Below are 20,490 nucleotides of genomic sequence, written 5' to 3' on the forward strand. Positions count from 1 at the left end.
TCCCCTCCGACGTCTGCTCCACGCGCCCTAGCAACTGCAGCATCAGCACGAGCCGCGAAGCGATGGCACGCTACGTCAGAGCTCTGCCTGAGCTGCGACAAGTCAGCGCGAGGAGGGCAGAGCGGCACCGGAAATCGACTGATTCTCATTCAAAACAGTTCACTTTGGCAGTACTGCAGTTTGACCTTCGTATCATTTAGATACGAAGCTTAAATGATTAAAGGAAGAAAAAGAGGAAAAAGAAGAATCATGATGATGGATAACAAAGTTACAGGGTGCTTTACAAAACAAAAATAATAATGAGAAAGAAATTTGTGCAGGGCAAGATGAAACCCCCCAAAATAACAGAGGAGAATCAAATATAGAGTTAACTGAAAGTGATTAATCAAACAACTTTGGGTAGAAAACTAAATTAAATAATTCGGATAGGTTCAAGTTAAAAAAAAAAAAAAAGTCAAAAAGAGCCTCATACTTAAAATTAAATCAGCAAAATCAAACAGAATTCACAATTAAATTGAAGCAAAACAACCTCTTCTAGTCAAAGTTTCAAAATGAAACCATTTTCTCTTTTTAAATTCAAATCTATATTGTATAACTATTTTACAAAAGGGATTCTAAAATGTAAAACGCTGTTACGCACTATTTGCTATTTTATTTTGAAAGGGACAACCGGAAATACCCATGTTTACTTCGTCTCTTTTTACACTGGTCCTTCTCCCGTCGTGTCAACCGAGGCTAGCCCAGCATCACCACCTTCTTCTTTCTATCCCTCCTGTTTTTACTGTCCTTCTGTTTATTTTCTTCCGTCGTTTTTCCGTCACCTTTTGAACTCACCTGGTGCACGACGCAGATTCCTCTTTTTATACCTGTTTTTCTCCCTCGGTAGAAACGCGTTTTCTGCTCGCTGCTTTCAACCGTCGTGCCGCATCAGCCGGGAGAGAAAAACATCCATCCACGACGACAAGGAGGCAGGGTGCGAATACAGCAACGCCCATTTTGACACCTACTGTACCTCCACGGTGCCCACGGAGATATTTTAGCGTTTCTATGTCTGCTTTTTTAAAATCCGAGAGGGCTTTCCTCAGTTGTAGCCTCATCTGCCTGTTTAGCATCCTCAAGATATCAACAGGGGCTGGGGTGCCCCTTTGCATGCAGCGCACCTAGATCCAATTTCTGCTGGTGAGCATGTTTTTTCCTTCTAGAAACATCGATCTGACATATCTGAAGCTGAACACAGATGTATTTCATCATTATGTGTATTATTAAGATATTTAAGATGTGTGTATGTGAGGAGGGGGTGCATGCTTTCCTTGCAGTAAACAAAATTGACCTGGATTGTAGCACACAGACAATTGTAATAATTAGATTTGTAACAAAATCTAACATTTTTCCTCAAATAAAAAAATGATATGCATTAAATTTAATTTATTATGGCCCCAAAATGTGAATTTATGCATTATCTTAGCTTTATGAGACATTTTTTCTCATAAAACTCAGCTGTAATCAACATTAGTGTTTTTGATTCAATATAAGGAGGTTGTTCAGTGTATAAGGAATGTTATTTTTGTTAAATAATATTAAAAAAGACACACTAGGATAGCAGTTAGGCCTTGATATGCAAGTAAAAAAAAGAAACAGAATTTTTTACTTTTACACATTTAAATGTTTGCTTGTATTCTTGTAAATATTTGAAAAAAGATTCCCATTTTTTTTCTACTTTTTTCATTAATTAACAAAAACATATTGAGAAAAAAACCTGTAACCTAAATCCAGTATCAGTTTGTTTGGGTGTCCCCCTTTTGCTCAGGGTCAATCAATAAAATCAGTTTGGGTCCATTCAGTCGTCTAGTTCAAAGTCACATCAGATCAAAACAAGTAGAGATCCATAAAAAACAGTGTAATTCTCCTTTAAAACCCCAGAAAAGCTTCAGCGCCCTGATTGTGAATTGAGTTATGTATGACATCATGCTGAGCAGCATTTACAGCACTCCTCTCGGTGTTACTACTGCTGCTGCCAGCCTGTAGTACATCATCGTGGGCGCCGCTTTCAGACAGGAAAAGCAGCAGTCAAAATAAAGAAGCGTTTTGCAAGTAGACTGCTGATGCACTAACCCGTTGACTCACACACACACACACAGTCACACACACATTCACAGGCGCGGTTATGTGGAGATCAGTCGGCCCCCTCGTTCCCTAGCAACAGCAATGTGCGCTGGTCAAGGCTCCTGCCAAATTTAGCTCCTGGGCCTGTGCTGCCAATCAGACGTGTGTGTGTGTGTTCATGTGGATGTAGACACAGGTTAGCGTGGATTTTCAGGCCTCGCGGGAGCAGCGATGCTAAAATATGAATGTGATTTCTTAGCCTGCAAGATGCTCTGCAGCTGGGTTGATTCTTTTGTGTTTGTGAGCGTGTGTAGCTGCGTTTATGCAGCATTAGAGCTTGACGGCAGTGATGCACCTGATGGGTGAATTAGTTGTGATAAAACACAGATAGATCACTTGTTTTCATGTTGCCAGATGCAAGGCCTGGTGGGTGTCAGAGGACTGTGCATCCATGCAAAACCTGCTCCCACAATCCTGAATCAGGGTCAGTCGGGCAGGGGCGAGCACCTGCCCTCAGCGCCCCCCTCTGCAGTGCTTAAGCTGTTTAATACCATTAACCATCAGGGAGACCTAGAGGAGGGGCATATCCGCTCTGCCCAGCACGGGACGGATTAGCATCAATCCGAGGAACACACACACATAGACAATAACACACACACAGACACAACCCGAGACAGACAGAGCGAGCTTATCCCGCAGCCCAGCTGTGTCTGTTGATTTGTTGATGTGTTGACAAATAACTTGTTTACCTCCTCAGACTGCATCAGTGGCCTTAACCTCCTCAAGCCTCCATTCAGTGGTCCTCCTCTTCGCTTCTTGCACCTCTTCCCCTGTGCGAGAGCCTCGGCTCCTCATTCTCCTCGCCGTCTCCCGCCATCGCGTCCAGCTGTGGCCCTCACAGGGCGCGCTCGCTGGCTCTCACCTGACAGGTCCCTGGCCTCAGGACGACAGCCAGCACCAACACGTTCCCTACATGAGGGACAAAGCCACTCAGGTGAGCGCTGAAGATATTATTGATCAAATTCAGAAAGTGCAGATGCTAAAAATAGCTTTCCATGTTACAGGCTGTTTGTGTTTACAACCAGTGCAAGGGCATTAAGAGAGATTGCCGACGGTTGCATCATCCCGCTGTGTTGCCTTAAACTGACTTTGAAGCACACCACAAACTGTACAATCTTTCTTAAAAAGCAGTTGTTTTTCTTCCCTCTCGTCATCGCCGTGCGCCGCAGACCCCCAGGGCCTGGGCAGATGAGAGGAGGAGGGGCTCTCACAAACGCTCGGCCTCCTGTGGGAGCACCGACCAGCTCAAGGAGGTCAGGAGATCATCTTCTCAGCACAACATCACCACGCTCAATCGCACGTCTCCGCACGTTTCTGAAAGTTAAAATTGTTAGTTTGTGTGTTTCTGCCCGCAGATCGCCAAATTGCGTCAGCAGCTTCAGCGCAGCAAACGCAGCAGCCGCCATCGGAGGGACAAAGAGCGCAAGTCCCCGTTCAATGGCAGCCACACCATCATCCAGTCGCAGGTGATCCGCTGAGACTGTCTCGAATGTGTGTTTTCTAGGTTGCATCTGGAAGGTTTTGAGGACGTCCCACTTTCCTTCAGCCGTGTCTCATTTGTGCGTGTGTGTGTGTGTGTCATGGGGAATGTGATGCAGGGTTTTTGACGGCCACTTGTGAATGGAAAGTCAGCTCAATTAGGTCTCGCTCACACGCTTGTGTTAGTACCCGGCTCCTGTCATGTCCCTGCTCCCCCGTGGAGTCTGCCGGAGAGCAGCTGTCCTGCTTTCTGGGCCTCCTCGTGAGACTGAGAGAAAGAAGAGGAGGTTGATGAGCCGGATCGCTGATCCAAAGAGACACCAGGCAGCAGGAGCGCTCAAACACGCTCCAGTGACAGATGCAGAAAACACTGACCTTAACAAAATTGTGTTTTGCAGTCACCCATGCCCAAGACCATCCTGATACCCATCCCGATCTCCAAGTCATCCGCTCCTCGATTCAGAAACAGCGTGGAAGGTTTGAACCAGGAGATTGAGCGCATCACGATCCAGGACACGCCTGAGAAGGAAGAAATCATTGTTGTGAGTTACTCTGACAGGAGAAAAATAAAAAGAATATATCAGGATTATTTTGTTTGATTTTATCTAAATTGATTTTGTTTTTCAAATTCAGACTCTTTATTTCAGTCTGTTTATAAACTGGCTGAGAAAAAAAGTTTCCACTTTTCTCCAGCAGAGGGCAAATGTTTCTCTTTGACTCACGTGAAGTGCATTTTTCTTATTTATGATTTGTACGTTTCTTTAAATTATTATTATTTTTTTTTTCAACTAATTACCATTATTTTACTACTTTTATTATTATTTCTTCGCTTACATTTTTTTTGTACCTAGTATTTTTCACCTGGGCCCTCTTTAAAATTTATTTTATTATTATTCAAAGCTGAAAGTCTAGACTCTAGAGCAAGCACATGAACACATGACTCCTAAATTGGCAAGATTTTTTTTTATTATTATTATTATTTATTTACTTATTTATTTTTATTCATTTATTAATTTATTTATATTTTATTTTTTTTATTTTTGCAATTTATTTTATTTTATTTATTTATTTATTTATTTTCATTTTTTTGTATCTTATCTATGTTATGACAGTTAAGAATGAATGGACAGAGGGAGAGAAAACAAGAGGGAAAAATTGTATCTAAGATGTATTGAATAAGTGATACACTGATGTAGTATTTCAATAAGAAGGACAATTTTTTTAAAAAAGGAAAAAAAAGGGGGTAAAAAAATCTCAAAAATCTTAAATTTAAATTGAATCGGCACCCCAAAAATCATAAAAGCATGGAATCATGAGAATAGCGTATAGTCCCAGCCCTCATATCCACATATTGATTTTCTGCCACTTTACGTCACATCAGGATAGATTTCTCCACCGATGACAATTTGAGGTTTTCAGGATTTACATCCAGCCCTCTCGCTGCATCATTGTTATTCTGACCTCATTTTCCTCCCCGTGTTTGTACGACAGCCACAGGACGTCCCAGATGGGCACCGCGCACCCCCACCCGTTCCCCCACAGCGCAGCAGCAGCACCCGCAGCATCGACACACAGACCCCCTCCGGGGGCGGCCTGAGCGGGAACCACAGCAACTGCAGCAGCCGGCCCGACTCCATCTCGCCCTCCTACCTCACCGTCCTCAACGACATGGGTGGAGGCAGCCCCTACGAGGACAAAGGTGAAGGACGAAGACACGCACACACTTTCTGTTTTTCATTTCTGAGTCTGATCTGTTGTTGACGCTGAACTTTGACCTCCAGAACTGGGCCCCTGCTCCCCGCTGCCCAAATACGCCGCCTCTCCCAGACCTAACAACAGCTACATGTTCAAGAGGGAACCTCCAGAGGGCTGCGAGAAGGTCAAAGTCTTCGAAGAGTCCATGTAAGAATCAGATCTTTGATTTTCAAAGAGCGCGACACGTTGTTTGAGTATTTGGCGTCAAAGTCTCCGTTTGTGTTTGTTTGTCTCCAGGCCCAAGCCTCTGCAGGAGATCCCTCCCTTCCTGTGCCCCGACCGCAACAAGGTGAACTTCATCCCCAACAGCGGCTCTGCCTTCTGCCTCGTCAGCATCCTCAAGCCCTTACTCCCCGCCCCGGACCTCAACTTCCGCCCCGGGGTGGGCCTCCGGAGCCTGTCCCCGTCCCTCGTGCCTCTGTCCACCCAGCCCTGCCTCCTGGAGGAGCCTGAGAGCTTCTAACTTCCACACCCCTTCCACCAAATCAGAAAACACTGGAAACAACCCTTCTGCTCCGAAACAAATGCCTTCAGCATGCCAGCTAAGCTCTCTCTGATGTCCTTCTCTTGTTGAAAAAGCGCTTCCCACTGCCTCTCCTCCTCAGACGACTACAACGTGAGAGTCCTGCGGCCCCGTGCAGGGGTCACGGCTGACATTTCATCGCTTTTCTTCTACCTTTAGTGCTGGTTATGTTCCTGTTTTAGGAGGAAAAGGGCGGAAAAAAAACGGACTGACTTTTTTTCATCGTATTATACCATGGCGCCTTTCCACGGACATATCTCTTTTTCTATCTGTAGTTATTTCTCTTGATATGAAATATGCCTTTCATTAAGAAAAAAAAGGCCGCTTGTTTCTTTTAGCGGCCGAGAGTTTGACCACGGAGGCTCATATTGGTGCTGCCAGATTTATCGTAGCAAAACTTGAACGGTCGTGACAAGGAGAAGTTAAAAATGTGCCTGATATTTGAGACCGCTCAGTTTTCGCTAAACCGCCGTAGTGCGTGGATCGTGTCTGTCCCTTTAGCACGGCTCACCTGATGCTCGCACTACGGCGGCTGCAGACGCACACAGAGAGGCAGGGGTGAATCAAAACCACCATCTGTTTTGTGATGATGCCTTTGCTCCACCTGTCCTCCTTCCTGTCCGTGTGCGTCTCCAGGAAACACAGGCCAGGGCTATGACGTGTGCAGCGTGTTCAACCTATGTCTGCGTGCTCCTCCTTCCCAAGCGCCAGCCTTTTACGCTCAATATGTCCTCCATCACAGCCACCCAGACCTTCTGTTCCTCCTTTTCTCCAACTCTTTTCTGCGTTTCTTTCCCCTCACGGTCACCATCACACACACTTCCTTCTGTCTTGCTCAGTGTTAGTGTAAAATGTGTCCAGTGGGGGTTTGTCCTCACATGACGCGCTTCCTCTGGCTTGCTTGGCCCCTGAGCGTGGAGAGGATGGTGACAACAAATACTGTGCTGTAGATCATGAAGGAAGGATCCTGCTTTAAGAATCAGACAAAATATCAAACTAAACTTCACAATCTTTCATAAAATAATGAATATTTGAGCATTTGAAATGAATACACCAACTATTTGTTTTTAAGCCGAAAGTTGAATTTACACTGGAAAAAACTGAGTTCTTAACAAGTGTTTTTGTCTTATTCTCAGTATGGTGAGAAATAAAGGTTTCTTATAGTTAAACAATAGTATTTCTGAAGTTAATCTGCCCCAAAATGACAAAAAATGACATTTAACTCTCATTTCACCACTTTGAATTCATTAGCACCGCTCAGTCAGGCATCAGATTATTAAGTGGATAAAATTTTAAACAAAGTTTAAATCCCGCCTCTCGCCCTGAAACAGCTGGGATAGGCTCCGGCCAATCATAACTCTGAACAGGAGAACAGTATCAAAAATGAATAAATTGATAAATGAATGAACGGAGCTAAAATCTGGTGGATAATTACCTAAAGGAGAACATTTTTGAGTTTATATAGTTGTACATGTTTATCTTAGATTTTTGATTTTATTTAAATTTGCAAAAATTAAAAAAAAAGACAATTTTCAAAAATTTGCAAAAATTAAAAAATGAAATTGAAAAAAAATTGCAAAAATGTCAAATAATTCTGAGACTTAATCAATTTGCAAAGACAAATCAAATTTTTGCAAAAATTTCCAAAGAGACTAAAATTTGCAAAAATTTAAAAATGAAATTTAAAAATTAAAAAAAAAAATTGCAAAAATTTTCAAAAATGTCAAATAATTCTAAAACTTCATCGATTTGCAAAGAAAAATCAAATTTTTGCAAAAATCCCCAAGACTAAAATTTGCAAAAAAAATTGCAAAAATTAATAAATAAAATTAAAAAAAGTTGCAAAACAAATTCAAAACTGAAATTTAATACTTTAAAAATGTCATATAATTCTCAAACTAAGTAAAACAAAAGCTTTGTGAAATTTTAAAAATTTGCAAAAAAAAAATTTAAAAATTCCAGAAATTTCAAAACATGCAAGATTTCACACAATTCTGAAATTTGCAAAAATTTTGCAATTTTTAAAAGAGCATTTGAATTTAGTAACATATATTGATAATAATGCTCAACTCTTATTCCTTGCCACATAACAAGCTTGTATATTAAGATGACACGTTAGCAGTTAAATGAATCCATCCACACAGAAGTCAAATCTGCATTTTCTTCCTGATTTGTCTTTGTGTAGATTTTGTTATCTTCCCAGGGCTGCCCCAGCTGTAAGTAAAGCAGGTGGGCTGTTAATGTTGGGTATTTTCTTAACACTCTAAGGGGTGAGCCTCCAGAGCTGCAGGTTGCAGACCCTTGCTGTAAATGACAGTGACTGATAAAAACAAGCATCAAACCTCTCATAGCTTCCTCTCAGTGCAGTATGTCGACCCGTCTCTCCACGCTCTGGCCTGTCTCCCTGTATATGTCACTTCTACTTGACTGTGCCCGCCCTGGCGGGTTAGGAATGTACTGGATCTGTAAATATAGAGGCGCACTGTGTTTGTATTATCGGCTGATAAAGATATGTATCTGAATGAGTTAACAACTGTACCATATAGCCCCTCCTCCTCCTCCTCCTGCTTTCTCTCCGCTGAGTACTGTGAACTACTACATGTCTCATTATTGTGAATAATAATGTATTTATTTATCAGGAGTGTAATTGGGTCCGCAGAGAATTTTAATCCAGAATAGATTACATCGTCCATCTCAGGTTGTAGTGAATAGGATCCGAAGAAGAGAAAAGATATACTAACTTCTCAGCGCACACTAACAAGTCGACACTACTTTAAAGAGAGCAAACCAACAGCTGCTATCGATGTAGCCTCACACTAACAGACAAATGTGACTGATGTTAACCTGTAGCAGAGTAGAAGTAGAGAGAAGTGTGGATGTCATTTATCCGCTGACCTGATTTGGCATGTTTTTAAAAAAAAGAGACAAGAAGTTCCAAAATGAGATATCCACTTGCTGAAAAACAATCACACACAGAGCGACATGTTCCTCTTTGTCGTTTTTAGACGTCTGTTTACAACGAGAAAAAAAAGTAGTTTCAGAGTAGATTCATACATGTGATATTACAGATTTATTTCAGATACCAGTTTTTCTTTTTCAAAGTGGAAGCATTTTGGAATGAGGCTCAAAACGAGACGACACAAAATACTCTTTGTTTGCTTGTCCAGTTTATTGGAAACAGAACTGCCAAGTTTTCATCTGTTTAACCCCTTGAGTGAAATAAAAAGGCATAGTTGAATTAAATAAAGCGTTTGTGATTGATTTCAGAGATACATTCTTAGTAAAGAGTATAATACATGATCCCTTGTTTCCTCCTTCAAAATAAAAGTCTTAGTGTCACATTAAAAACAAGAAAACATAAAATGATGGATAATATGAGCCTCACAGACGTAGCAGAGGCACGCAGATGTTAAAATAGATTTGGTTTCATCACGAGGCATCTGTTCCCAAACATTCAGAAAAGTCAGTCTTCAGCGTTTGTTTCCCTTTTCGACAAATCACCGGGAACGAAATCCCAAGAGAAATCCGTTTTATGTCACAGTAACAGTTTTCCAGTGTTGATTCATCTCACACACACACACACACACAGCCAAAAATAGACAATATTTTACAGTGTTCTTCATAGTGTGCTGCACGTCAACAGAAGCAGTGATACAGTCGTTTATAGGAGGACACAGCCTCTCAAACCACCTTCACACACTCTCCTTGGCTTGGACTTCAGATTGCGAAATCACAATAACAAATGGGTGCGAAGACTTCTTTATATTCAGAGCCTCTGACCTCATCACACACACACTTCATAACCAATCATATAGATATATTATTTTAACATCCTGGGTCTCTTTCCATGTGCACACACCGCAAAAACAACACACACCCACACAAGCAAACAGGAACAAAACGACTTAACCTCCAAAATAAACCAGGAGTCAAACGCTGATCTGTGGTAGGGAGATGTTAGCGTGTCACATGTGGAGTTAACAGTCTTTAAAGAGGGCGATTACCGACTTACTGACAGTGTTTTCCTTTAAAGTGTGAAATAACATCTTACAGTGTTGCACAAGTGTGTGTTTGCGAGGGTGGAGATGTACACACACGTCTCTCCTGCAAACAGACGCAGGGGCATCGTTGTGTGTACTTGGTCATTGACATCCAGAATCTTTGAGGGAAATCACACACACACACACACACATATGTGGAGTTTTAAGCGTTGAGAAGCTCGTCTGCAGAGCGTCCAATGGCGTCAGGGTTGGAGAGGGGGTCCAGGTCTGCGAAGAGGTTGAACCAAGCGGACATGTCCTTGGATGCAGGTGCAGCAGCTGAACACACATATGGAATCAGAAAAATTCAAAAAGCAGAAATCTGATTGGTTGATGTGTGTTGAGCTTACCGGCGGCTGAACTTGGAGCAGGCGCAGCTGGAGGTGGCTGCAAAGGTGGGGCTTGGAACATAGGAGGGGTCGACCACCCTGGAAGACAGGAAAAAAAATATATTTATTAACTCTCTAAGAGTGTAGAGAGTCTCTGGAGTCGTCCAGGAGGGGGCAGTCTCACCTGTGGAGCTCATGCTGTGATCCAGCAGCTGTGACGGCAGGAAGCCTGTAGGGCTGGGTGGGTTGGAGGGTGGACGAGCTGCTGCAGCTGTGGCCGCTGGAGGGACGCTGGGTGGGTCGAACATCCCGAAAGCGTCCTGCCACTCCTTGCTGAACTCCTCGCTGGCGCCGGGGCCCGGGCTGAGGAGGTCTTTGAGGAAAGCCATGTCGCCTCTTTCGGCGTCTTCCTCCTCTGGTCTCAGGCCTGTCGGGGAGAGGGGGAGCAGACCACCTGCTGGGAAGATAATTCCAGATTAGAGAAGGGTGAGACTCTGCATACTACAATAGTTGCATCCAAACATCTCTTTAATCTGAGATTTTGCAGAAGATAGGCGTAAAGAAGAGAAGGAAAGCATGCAGTAACATCAAGAAAAAGTCTAAAAATGACATTTTTACTAAAAATAAGACAAAAACACTTGATAGGATTCCATTTTTTGCAGTGTAGTTCCACTCTAAGCATTTTTCCAGGGTGGATGTTTGCTATTTGGTAACACTACAGCTTATAATAACATCTAGAGGAGCACACCTTTGTTTTGACTTGCAAGTGGACATGGGAAATGAGCTCATGAGCGTGTCGCTTGAAGTCCAAACAGGAGAAATGTCACAGTAGAGTTGCTTTCTACAGAAATGCTAACAAGCTAATGTTGCGTTGGAGTGCCAGCAGCACTGAGAGTGGAATGAAAGGAAGCTAAATAGTCCCAAACATCACATTTTAGGACATTAGATCACAGTTTGAAGAAGAAAAGAGGTCAAAGAGGCTGCCAAAGAGAAGACACCCAGAAGAGGTGAGCCCGTGCCAAGACCAAGCAGGAGGTGACAGCTGGTTTGTTGTTTACCCGTAACAGGCTGCTGAGAGAGACCCGACTGCAGGCCCTCAAAGCCCCAAGGCTGACAGACATCTCCACCCTGCAGTGAGGACAAAACCTGAGGCTGGAGTGGGACGCCGACTGAGGCTGCAGGCACGTCACACGCCATGAGCAAGAGGTCGTCGTCAGAGCTCGTGGAGAGTCCTCTGAGGTCTTGGAGGGCTGGAGTGCTGGGTTTGGGAGTGTTTGGGTGCACTGGGGTCGAGGATGATGAAGCATTCCATGCACAATCAAATTTGGAAATGTCACTGAAATATAATGGGTTGAGGGGGAATGAAAACTCACCACTGTCTCTGCTTTGGATCTGTCTGTCACTGCTGTGAGCCGCGTCTGGAGAGAGGAACACAAAAAGAGGCTTTATTCCTGACGAACAAAGAGGCACAAAGATCACCTGATGTGTGATTCTGTGTTTCATCCAGCAGGGGGCAGCACCTACCTGCATCAGCAGCCCTTCCTAATGGCTTATCGTCATCCAAGGACACCAGGCTGAGAGAGAAGGAAGAAAAAAAGAGGAGGGGGTGAGAAAGTGTCTTACGAGACTGTTTCTGCTATTTTTAGTGATGCAGCAGCTTCTGTTTAATCTGGAGCTACATCACTACCCACTGTCACACTGAGCACTTACTCATGAGTAAACATGGGCATGACACTGGCCTCATGTTTGATGAAGACATGGCTGAGGTGAGCAGAGGAAAACAGGTAAAGGACAGAAGAGTGAGCAGGAAAATGGACGATGACAGACGTGTCGGAGGAGAGCAGAGAGGTGTGGTTGGAAAACAGTGTGTGTTTTTTACAAAGGCTTACCTGTCTGTGTTGCTCTGTAGAGACTTCTCCTTCTTATCCTCCCGTTTCTGTGACTCTGTGATGTCCTCCAGAGGGTCCCTGAGGTCCTGCAGACGATGTTAAAACATGCAAATCTCACATACGGGAATGCATACTCGCTGATGTGAGTAAATCATGCGCCTCTTCTTTTTTATTTATTTCAATTAATTAATTTAGTTTTTTATTTTATCTATATTTTCTTAATATTATTTTATTATTTTTATTTTTTTATTTTTTTATTTATTTTTTATTAATTTATCTTTTTATTAATTTATTTTTCTATTAATTTATTTTTTATTCATTTATTTGTTTGTTTGTTTTTACACACAAATATTATTATTATGCTTTATGACCCTTGTTTGTGTACCTGAATGATGTTTGGTTTTTATGCACATAGTTGTGTTACATGTATTGATGTGTCTGCATTAAGCTTGTTAAAACAATAAATATAATGTTGGAAAAAAAATCATGCGCCTCTTCTACCTTGAGGGTGGTGAACTGGTACGACACATGCCCTTGGAAGGCCTCATGGATCCCCGACATTGCGCTGGCTGTCTTCTCCCAGAACTGCAGCAGAGTGGTCTTCAAAGACAGATAATAAAAATGAAAATCTGAAGCAGCTGAAAAAGTGTGTTTTCAAAGTGTAGCAGGCTAGTACCTGATAGGTGCAGAGGGAGTGTGACAGCATGTTGCAGCGGCTGGCTCCCAGCATGTCCACCTTCTGACACACGTCGTTCTTCAGCTTCTCAAACTGACCCTTCGACCCTCTGACCTGAGCTTGAACCTAGCGACAGACACATGATGGTAAAAAAGAAATAAATCCAAGTCTACTCTGTTAAACATGCTCACGCCAGCGTCCTCCCACCTTGCGGAACTTCTCCAGCTGTTTGTAGGTGTCTGGATCCAGCTCTTGGGAGACGTCTTTCATCCAGAGCAGAGCTCCTCTGTACTCTGTGCGAGCCTTCTCCATGCGCGTCACTGTCAGGAGCGTGTCTGCGATGGCACGCCGCCGGAATGTCTCAACTTCTTGGTGCAGGCGGTGGAGCGGAGTGCAAAGAGCCATCCTGAGAAACAAAGTCAGACACAGAAGAGGAATGAAATCATATCTTAAAGGGGACATATCATGCTGATCCCTGATTTAATACTTACATATAATGTAATAAATTAAAAAAAAGACCTTTCACCTCCTGAATTTTCAAAAAATGAGATAATGTATTTTTTTCTGATATCCTAGAACGAGATTTGATGCCTCTGAAAATAGGTCATTGCCATTTGGCCGCGAGATTTCAAACGTCGTGACGACACGAGGATCCTTTCTTTTTATTGGAGTAATCTGATAAAGCAGCTCCTCCTCTGTGATGTCAGTTAGTCACACAACCGCCACCGAGGGATACACCCACCAAGAGCCGACTGACTGAGTGCTGGATGCAGGGACTCTGCTCTGCTGAGCAGCTCGGCTTTACATGGTGAATTAGCAGTTAAAACACCTGGTCTGACTCTGGGTCCAATACAAAAGGACGTATCCTACACTCTGCCATTTTATTAGTGCTATCAACGCCTTACGGTGAAGTTTTGGCAAACAGCAAACTCGCTCAGTCTGCTCCATTCAATATGGCGATTTTATAAATACTGCCATGCTGCAAAAACCGCCCCCTGGCTCTACCCCCTCCGCCTCTCTGATGGAACTGACCAATTAGAGCACAAAGGGCTGTGATGTTGCGAGGTAACTATGATACAATGTCCCCTTTAACAACCAGAAAACAAACTAAAAAGTGAGGTTTAGCTGCTGACCTCTGCTTTGCTGATGCACACAAAGCCTTGCTGGTGGCGTCCATCATGTCTCCGGCCTTTGAGCGGTTGTGTTCAGCCTGAAAGCGCAGGAACAGGCCGAGCTCATTCTCCTCTTGGGACAGGCCTGCAGAGTTTAAAAGGAAAAGAAAATATCTGAATCTTTGCAGAAATCTCATAAGAGATTTGAGAAGAAAGTGGGACTCACGTGTGATCCTGAGCTGGTACTTCTCGATCACCTTCAGCAGCTCCGTGCACGTGGACTGAACCGAGCGGAAAAACTGCAGAGAAAAAAAAAATTTAACACCCTAACATGTTGTCTTGGTGATTTTCAGGCATTTTATTTGCAGCGCTCAGGCAGAACTCCAACCTCTCAGTCTGTAAAAACAACATATTTTTCACAGCAGTCACTAAATGATGAGTGTGTGTCATGGCAACACAAGCTTCAAGGCTGCTCGCTGACAGGAAGCAGGTAATGAGGGATGAAGAGGTCACTTTAACTTTGGTTAAAGAAGATTTTTATCTTCACTGCAGCCAGACTGAAGACAGTAACTGAGCAGAGCGAGGAGGTGGAGGAAATGTGAAGTTACTGATTAACTGTCGAGTAAACAGTCGCTGCTGCCGCCGTGCAGCACCTGGCAGTGTCACATCCCTGCTGCATACATGTCACCAGCCCTCCTTCCACTGAGATCAACATCTATTAGAGTCCAGCTCATCCAATAACACAAGCCCTGTATGAGTCACATGGATACGTCAAGATGGATCAACATGGATGTCTCAGTTTAAGTCTCCATCTCACCGGGAAACAAAGCGAGCAGGACAGAGCGTAGGAGCCTGATCTTGTTCCAGAGCAAACAAAAGCCTCAGTGTCCCTTGAAACAGCTCTGTGAAACCCAGCCACATCTCCTCCTCTTAGGACCTCGTGTTTTGTGTGTGTGAGTGATGAGGGGGAGGCAGGGTGTACCCTGTTGACGTCTTTATCACAGGTGTGAGACATCTTACAGCTGTAAGGCTCCACAAGCGAGCTGAAAAATCAAATTTATGTGTCTCCAGCAGCCAGATTGCTTCTGCCAACGCCCATTACAGAACTATTTTGGCTTCATGTCTGATAATCAGAGGAGGAGGCGCACAGTATCATTAAATTCAGACAAATTGTGCTTTAAGGTATCTAGTTCTGTCAGATTGCTGAGTCACCTTGTAAGAGAAATCAAAATATACAGCAGATACAGACATTATGGTGTGTTTCTGATTTGATGTTTTCAAGAGAAGAGAATCACCTCCAGCTTCGCATCCAGATCTGCATCTGACGCCACCACGTACTCATCCTCCTTCTTCCCCGTAGCCTTGATGAAAACCTGCTTCGTCTTCCAGAACTTCTTCTGCATGCGAGCCATCACCGAGCTGTCCTCGCCGAGCAGAGCCCGGCCGCCGCTCATCATGTCTCCTGCAAACCTGGAAACAAATGAGAACAGCTGTGAGACACCTCGGGGACGTGGCTTTTGGCTTTCCACCTGGGAGTAATGACATTAGCAGGATTAGATCAGGGAATATAATTTGTGTACATACCCATCCATGGTTGGAAATCTGTGTTTATCTTGATCTACAGATCTACAGATAGAGGGATAGATACAGATATTTGAATATGAGCTGCTTAAGGATTAAAGGCTGAAAATCACAAAGAACAATAGCAGTTTGTGTCTCCCAGGAGTCATTTCTGCATCTTTGTTTACATAGAGAGGCGTTGAAGTATACACTATTTAAAGCATGTTTGTAAAAGTGAAGGAACAGTACAATGCAATAGGAGAGACATTGTTCTGAAACTAGCTCCTCCAGGTTTTCCTGTTCAATTTTCAAGGATGCAAATGTGAAAATAAAACAGGTAAGCATGAAAACAGAGGTGCCAGGTGTTCCTTAGTGCATCGTAATCGAGTTATAAGCAGTAATCATTCAGGCTTATCTGTGCCAGGACCAAAACAAACGCAGCTAAAGGCTAAAAAGCTAATCTAATATGCTCCTTGGAGCTGGGATCAGACACCTGCGACTTTCAGGAGTCAGGAGAAAAGAGCCAGCTGGTTTGTCGAGCAGGTGTTCAGTTACAGAAAATATGAAGCCTTAACAACACAGGAATACGAATAAAATGCATGTGTACGCGTGAAAATTAATACTAACGTGAATTAACGTGAATAAAGACATAAAGGTGATAGAGAAAAGGAAGAAAACGTCAGAGAAGGAGCTAGCAGCAGTTTAGCTACCAGCATTAAGTCACCAAAGCAGAGCAGAAAACCGTTAAAACTTCAAACTAATGAGTCGGTTTGCAATGTTATAATCGTGTTTTTAATTAAAATTATATAAAATACATTTACCTGTCTTTTGTTTTTGTCCAGTAGTCCGAGCATCTATGCTAACCTCCTCTCCTGATAGCCGTCATAGTCTGACTCACTGAAACAGGATATGCAAAGTAGCTGTGGCGCCGCTTGGACACGCGAGGGCGCTGGAGAACAGGCAACACCAGAGATCGCTTATACAACAGAATGACCACTCAGACACCTTAACAAGAGACCACGTAGAAGTCGTCTCCTTGTAACCACTCATATTAACTAGTTCGCTGAGAAAGCTAACTCCTACACACCTTAGTAGCTTAATTTGTTATTTTCAACAAGTCAGAATTAACTACATTGCTGAAATCATAAAAGTTTCACGACAGTGCTTCATCTTACTTCGTGGCAGTAAAAACAACCAAAGTGAGACCTCTTCATTTTTGCATTCTCTTTAGTAAAACCAGTCTGAAGAGGAAAAAGTCTGTTTTCCTTCCACACAATAGGTTTCCTCCATGATAATACACACTCAAGGAAGTTTCTTGTTCACAAAGAATGTTGAAGATGAGTGCAGAAATTGCTAAATATACGTTCCACCTTGTAAAAGATAGATATAGAGTGATAATGTATGTTTAACAGAAAAATCGCAATACATTAAGATTTGAGATCATATCTCATCCCCCTTTGAATTCCAACATTTCCACCATGCTGTTATGAAAGAAAACAAAGGAGGGACTTTTTAAGAGACAAAATTAATTTATAGTTCTCTTAGGATACAGGAGACAAAAACAAAACATGTGAGAAGAACAGAGATGGGGTGAAAAGGATTTTGTTCAATATAAAATTCCAACACTATTGTTTTATTTATGTCGAATGAGGTAAATCTCTGAGGTGGGTGTCGTCCATGCAGCCTACGCTCCTGCATCCGTCTGACAGGCCGAGTATCTGTAGGTGTACAGCTTGTTATCTGCGCCTCCACTCAACATCAGCTGGAAACAGAAGCAGGAGAACAGAGAATGGAGGTCAATGTTTTCAGTTTTGCAACATTCGAAGCAGTAATTATTTTTTCCTTAAGGATTATAGCTGCACTGAAAAGTCTTACCCCACTTTCTGTCCAGTCCACACAAAATACTTTGTCCTCATGGGCTGCCAGGTCATACAGAGGAGCCTTACAGCTGCAAAACAAGAGTGATGTGTTACCTTTGTGCACCCAAAGAGCTATGAGGAAGAAGAAAAATATTGCGAAAATAAGTGGTAAAGACATGCTTAACAGACCTTCTGGTGTCCCACAGTTTAACAAGGTTGTCGAGAGAGCCAGAGACCAGCTGGTGCTCGTTTGATGGCGCCCACTTCACAGCGGTGACCCAGCCAGTGTGGGAGGTCAGCGAGAGCTGCACTAACGACCCATCTGGAAAGACGGAGGTGTTTCAGGAGTGTGAGCCAAGATAGGGTTAAAAATAAAGCTTGTAAAGATCATGAGGGAGAGATTGTTACCTTTAGTGCGAGGGTCCCACAGTCTGATGTGTCTGTCGGTGCTGCCTGAGGCCAGTCGTCGACACAGAGGAGAGTAGGATATACAGTTGAATACTTTGCTGCCCGTCTGTGAGAAAAAAAAAGACACAGTCTGTCTAGGATTGCAGAATAATTTAAACCTAGGGTTTAAAAGAGACTTGGTGCACTTCTCACCAGTGTCGTCTTCATTTCTCCTGTCTCTGCATCCCACACACGGATGGTGTGGTCCCATGATGCACTGCAAACCTCTTCACTGTCGCACCACAGCACAGATGAAACTGCCTCGTTGTGTCCGGATAGCGTCATCAGAGGAGTCTGCATCATCATCAGAGAATACACATCAGACATTCAAGGTTTTAGTCTTACATCAGTAAAAATGTGCTGATGTCAGAGCACAAACCCTGGTTAGGCCCAGCTGTTGAGTCTTCTGTTTCTTCCTCGGTCTGTCAGCAGGCTCTTCAACCTCCTCTGCCTCATCTGTGGGAACTAAAAGCACCAGAAAAGGCCGTCAAAGCACATTTGCTCCATTTTCCCTCCAACTCATATTATGACTCATTTGATGGACCTACCTGCTGACCAAATCTTTAACATTTTGTCCCAGGAGCCACTGCAGAACTGTGTAGCAGAAACACAAGTGATCTAATAAGCTTGTCTGCGCATAAATTCTTCTTCTACCCTTCTTCCTTCAATCCGTCTTTACCTTCGAGCCTGTAGGATCCGCCGCCACTGTGTCAACACTCCCTGTATGCCCTCGACAGCAGTGTCTTGCTTTCACTTTGTTCCTCTCAGAGTTCCACTCCCACAGCAGCACAGTTTGATCCAGAGAGGCCGTCAGCAGCAGGGAGGTCAAACCATCTAGAGAAGGATTTAGTCAGGTGGGCTGTCCTCATATCAACCTGAGTGTCTCTTTTTTGACTTCTTACCTCTTTTAACCCAGGCTACATCTTTGACAACATCTGAATGCCCAGCCACTGTCATCACCGCTTTGCCCTCCACGGACCAGATCCTGGCTGTCTTGTCATACGAGCCTGTTATGATCCTGCATAAAATTCATAAAAAGGGAAAGGTATTACAGAAATTCTAGCACTTAAGCAAATCTTTGCAGCTTTTAAGTCACATTACCATTCTGAATCTGCATCCACAGAGCTGATCCAGTCGTCGTGCATCATACACTCCTCTGGCTCTGGGGCTGTGATGCGTTCTACATATTCTATCTCCACAACCTCTTCCTGAAACACACAGGGATGAATCAATATCCACAAATCTTGTGAGTGTGTCACTGATCTAATACTGTGTTTTTATGCTCAAGTCCTACCGTTGATATGCCTTCTGTTTCCATGTGAGTCGAAAGTGATGTGCGCAGAAACTGACCCCTGACCAGGAAGTCAAACTCCACTGTGGTGTGAGATGCTGTGGAAAATAGAAGAAGTAATCCATATGTTGTGGACAAATAAAGGCTTTGCTCAAAGAATAATGAGAATGAATGGTTAAAGTGGGGTATGATTTTACCATTTTTAGCTTCCAGTAGCTTGTTGATGACGTTGCTGAGGTCCTTCACTTCAGATCCAGCAGGGATGGAGAATGGGACATCATCTACAACATACCTACGCAGACAGATGTGCTTAGACAACACTTATCAAATCCACACATACTTAACACCAACTAGACTGACTGTCTCACAAGCATTGGGAAAGCAGTTAACTATAACATGGTTCTGTTAGCATTAGCTGCTATAAACAACAGGCTAAAAACATTAGCTATGACCTGTTTTGAGCTCAAACGAGTAAGAGGATAGCTCAAACCACACAGTAAACATGGATAATTAAATGCTAATGTAGCATCATACTCTTATTTCTGTCTGTTTATAATGTTACAGCTAGTTAGCAACCCTGCTAGCAAATCGCATTAGTTTTCCTACACTTGTTCAAGTAAAAGCGGACTTACTTTTTGTTTTCCGTGAAGAACCGAGCTTGTAACTGCGACATCTTGATGTATATTTATATTTTTTTCTATTAGAAAGTATAGTGAATGTGAGGTATAGCTCAGTAGTTAATGTGTTCCAATGTAACACATTGAAGTCTCATGTAACTGGTCACTAATGCCATGTGGTGCGAGGGCAAGGCTACTCAGTCAAGCACAGATACAAGGATTTGATCGAGGTGATCCGTGCTCGACCTGCAATGCCTGTCCATAGAAACTTACAGTAAATGACATTTAATCATAAAAAACTCTGAAAATAATTCAAAATAAAAACAAACTATGATTGTTTTACGTTTTTAAGTGTAGGTTGAGCATTCCAACACTAAATAAAATCATAAAAATTAACCAAAGCTTCACGGCAATTTCAACGTAAGTGCGTCACTAACGTCGCTTTCGTAAAAATCAAAATACAGAATCGGAATTTAATTGTATTTCCTCTTTTTTTTTTTTTTTTTTTTTTTTTTACAAAATAACTTTAAATTAATTAAGAAATATTTGACATTTCATTTAATTTCAGGATTTGCTTCTTTAAAAAAAAAAAAAAGCTGAATTAAAATTAAAAAAAGACCCACAGGTATGAAAGCATCAAGAACAAGCACCTCTTAATGGATAGGACTTCTTAAGTATCTTACACATTTATGTTCGAGCACGTGGTATTTCTTTTAATAAGCATTTTTTTCTATATATTTTATTAAAGGG

The 20,490-nt window shown here is 42.8% G+C and overlaps 3 protein-coding genes across 6 annotated transcripts; 1 reads left to right on the top strand and 2 right to left on the bottom strand.

Annotated features, from left to right (window-relative positions):
• Positions 1–62: 62 nt before the first annotated feature.
• On the top strand, positions 63–7,713 carry fam117ba (family with sequence similarity 117 member Ba). The gene is made up of 8 exons (XM_074664984.1): positions 63–101; positions 2,861–3,097; positions 3,333–3,416; positions 3,519–3,629; positions 4,041–4,184; positions 5,134–5,341; positions 5,424–5,544; positions 5,635–7,713. Exons 1-8 carry the CDS (start codon positions 63–65, stop codon positions 5,858–5,860), a joined length of 1,170 nt encoding a protein of 389 aa, XP_074521085.1. The 3' UTR covers positions 5,861–7,713.
• A 1,347-nt stretch (positions 7,714–9,060) lies between these two features.
• Positions 9,061–16,495, bottom strand: ical1 (islet cell autoantigen 1-like). 4 transcript variants are annotated; one of them, XM_074664551.1, is made up of 15 exons: positions 16,348–16,495; positions 15,551–15,592; positions 15,262–15,436; positions 14,193–14,265; positions 13,988–14,111; positions 13,062–13,260; positions 12,855–12,980; positions 12,680–12,778; positions 12,179–12,264; positions 11,814–11,863; positions 11,663–11,707; positions 11,348–11,572; positions 10,474–10,743; positions 10,311–10,388; positions 9,061–10,239 (listed from the first exon to the last, which is right to left on the bottom strand). In XM_074664551.1, exons 2-15 carry the CDS (start codon positions 15,556–15,558, stop codon positions 10,124–10,126), a joined length of 1,674 nt encoding a protein of 557 aa, XP_074520652.1. In that variant the 5' UTR covers positions 15,559–15,592; positions 16,348–16,495; the 3' UTR covers positions 9,061–10,123. The 4 variants fall into 4 exon arrangements, with proteins under 4 accessions (XP_074520652.1, XP_074520651.1, XP_074520654.1 ...); XM_074664550.1 differs by having other exon boundaries at positions 10,474–10,746; XM_074664553.1 differs by lacking the exon at positions 11,348–11,572 and having other exon boundaries at positions 9,062–10,239.
• Positions 16,496–17,073: 578 nt separating this feature from the next.
• On the bottom strand, positions 17,074–19,957 carry wdr12 (WD repeat domain 12). The gene is made up of 13 exons (XM_074664710.1): positions 19,756–19,957; positions 19,321–19,415; positions 19,127–19,221; positions 18,934–19,040; positions 18,735–18,850; positions 18,512–18,666; positions 18,381–18,426; positions 18,212–18,297; positions 17,986–18,126; positions 17,794–17,899; positions 17,575–17,707; positions 17,402–17,474; positions 17,074–17,288 (listed from the first exon to the last, which is right to left on the bottom strand). The coding sequence occupies exons 1-13, from the start codon at positions 19,794–19,796 to the stop codon at positions 17,211–17,213; spliced, it is 1,272 nt and encodes a 423-aa protein (XP_074520811.1). The 5' UTR covers positions 19,797–19,957; the 3' UTR covers positions 17,074–17,210.
• Between the last annotated feature and the right edge of the window lie 533 nt (positions 19,958–20,490).

Source organism: Halichoeres trimaculatus, unplaced genomic scaffold, assembly GCF_033239565.1.
Source record: "Halichoeres trimaculatus isolate MK-OKI-2021-1 unplaced genomic scaffold, fHalTri1.1 fHalTri1_scaffold_24, whole genome shotgun sequence".
Taxonomy (NCBI): Eukaryota; Metazoa; Chordata; class Actinopteri; order Labriformes; family Labridae; genus Halichoeres; species Halichoeres trimaculatus.